General features: G+C 72.4%; 1 protein-coding gene across 1 annotated transcript in view; it reads left to right on the top strand.

The window, feature by feature from the left end:
* Positions 1 to 1995, top strand: part of MNEG_14656 (hypothetical protein) — a gene marked incomplete at both ends in the record, with an annotated part of 3870 nt that overhangs the window by 1189 nt on the left and 686 nt on the right. Inside the window, 2 exons of the mRNA XM_014036872.1 lie at positions 1248 to 1503; positions 1750 to 1966. Of these exons, the coding sequence (XP_013892326.1) occupies positions 1248 to 1503; positions 1750 to 1966 (473 nt within the window). The remainder of the gene's footprint in view (positions 1 to 1247; positions 1504 to 1749; positions 1967 to 1995) is intronic.

The following is a 1995-nucleotide window of genomic DNA, read 5'->3' as shown; positions in this document are numbered from 1 at the left end:
CTCCGACCCCGCGCTGAAAGCCGCCGCCGCCGCGGGCGCCGCCGCCGCGGACGAGAGGGACGGCGCGGCCACCTCTCGATCCGACGCCTCCGCCTCGTCAGCGGCCCCGCCAGCACCCGCGGCGGCCGCGGCCGCGGCCGGCCCCGCGATCCAGCTGCCTGGGGGCGAGTGGGACGCGGGGGCGCCATCGGGCGGCGGGCTGAGCGCGGTATCTGGCTACGGCCTCTGGTCCCCTTCGACGGTGCGTGGGTTTTGGTGGGTCAGGTGCATGGGTGGGGGTGGCGAGGGACCAGACACTGTGGGGCAGGCTCGTGGGGTGCCTGCGGTTGCGCCCAGGGAACGTGCCGTGGAGGCGGCCGGCAGGGGTGTGGGCTGCGGAGCAATGCGGCGGAGCAAGTCAGCGGAGCTATGCGGCAGAGCAAAGCGGCGGAGCAACGCGGCGGCGGAGCAATGCGGCGGCGGAGCAATGCTGCGGCGGAGCAATGCTGCGGCGGAGCAATGCTGCGGCGGAGCAATGCTGCGGCGGAGCAAAGCGGCGGACCAATGCTGCGGCGAAGCAACGCTGCGGCGGAGCAATGCGGCGGAGCAATGCAGCGGAGCAATGTGGCAGAGCAATGCTGCGGCGGAGCAATGCTGCGGCGTAGCAATGCTGCGGCGGAGCAATGCTGCGGCGGAGCAATGCTGCGGAGCAATGCAGCAGAGCAATGCAGCAGAGCAATGCTGCGGCGGAGCAAAGCGGCGGAGCAATGCTGCGGCGGAGCAATGCTGCGGCGGAGCAATGCTGCGGCGGAGCAATGCTGCGGAGCAATGCAGCAGAGCAATGCAGCAGAGCAATGCAGCAGAGCAACGCTGCGGCGGAGCAAAGCGGCGGAGCAACGCTGCGGTGGAGCAATGCTGTGGCGGACCAAAGTGGGGGAGCAATGCGGCGGAGCAACACTGCGGCGGAGCAATGCTGCGACGGAGCAAAGCGGCGGAGCAGTGCAGCGGCGGAGCAACGCTGCGACGGAGCAAAGCGGCGGAGCAATGCAGCGGCGGAGCAACGCTGCGGCGGAGCAAAGCGGCGGCGCAATGCTGCGGCGGAGCAAGGCTGCGGCGGAGCAACGCTGCGGCGGAGCAACGCTGCGGCGGAGCAAAGCGGCGGTGCACCTTGAGGCCGGCACTTCCCTCCACACATTCACGCCCGTCTCGTCCCCTCCCGCGAACCCGGCATCTCCCCTCTCCCCCCTCCCCTCCCTCCCACCCCGCAGGAGGGCGCCACGTCAGACGCCGACGCCCTGCCCGGCCCCGCCCTCTCCTCCCGCGCCCGCAGCCCTGCGGCCCCCTCCATAGCAAGCCTCGCCAGCAGCTTCACCTCAGGGGTGCCCTCCGCAGGCGGCGGCGGCGGCCCCGGCTCGCGGCTCCGCGGCGGCGGCGGCGGCGGCGGCGAGGAGGGGGCCGTCATTCGTTACGGAGCGCTGGCGGCGCGGCGGCGCGGCGGCAGCCTCCCCGCGACGCCGCGGTCGGGTGGGCGGCCGTGGGGGGCGCTGCCTGGGGGCGCTCGAGGTCGGGGCATGGGGCGTGGAGGGCCCCGCCGGCGCGGCTAGCATGTGCATGCTCCGCACACCACCCCTGCGGCTCACCTTGTCTTTGCGCACACCAAGTTGGGAGTGTTGTGTGCAGACGGTTGAAGAATCAATCCCGAGGTATTCTAACCGGCATGCCGGCGTCCCGCCGCTCCTCGCTCCTCGCTGCCCCGCCCGCCGCCCGCAGAGCCCGGCGCAGCGCCGGCCGCCGCGCCCGCCGCCCCCGCCGCCGCCACTCCGAAGCGGCCGTCGCGCGCGCTGCGCTTCAAGCACGTGCGCGTCAACCGGCTGTGCGCGCGTGTGACGTTCGAGGGGCCCCCTATTTCCATCACCGACTTTGGTCTGGTGCTGGACAACAGGGTGTACCGCAATCTGGATGGCGGCTGGAGGACGGTGCTTAACAGGTGGGGGCTCGCGGCCAGGGGTTGGGGTG

This window comes from Monoraphidium neglectum, assembly GCF_000611645.1.
Source record: "Monoraphidium neglectum strain SAG 48.87 unplaced genomic scaffold scaffold04659, whole genome shotgun sequence".
Taxonomy (NCBI): Eukaryota; Viridiplantae; Chlorophyta; class Chlorophyceae; order Sphaeropleales; family Selenastraceae; genus Monoraphidium; species Monoraphidium neglectum.
Note: the sequence above shows the minus strand (reverse complement) of the source record. Positions and strands in the feature narration are given on the sequence as shown.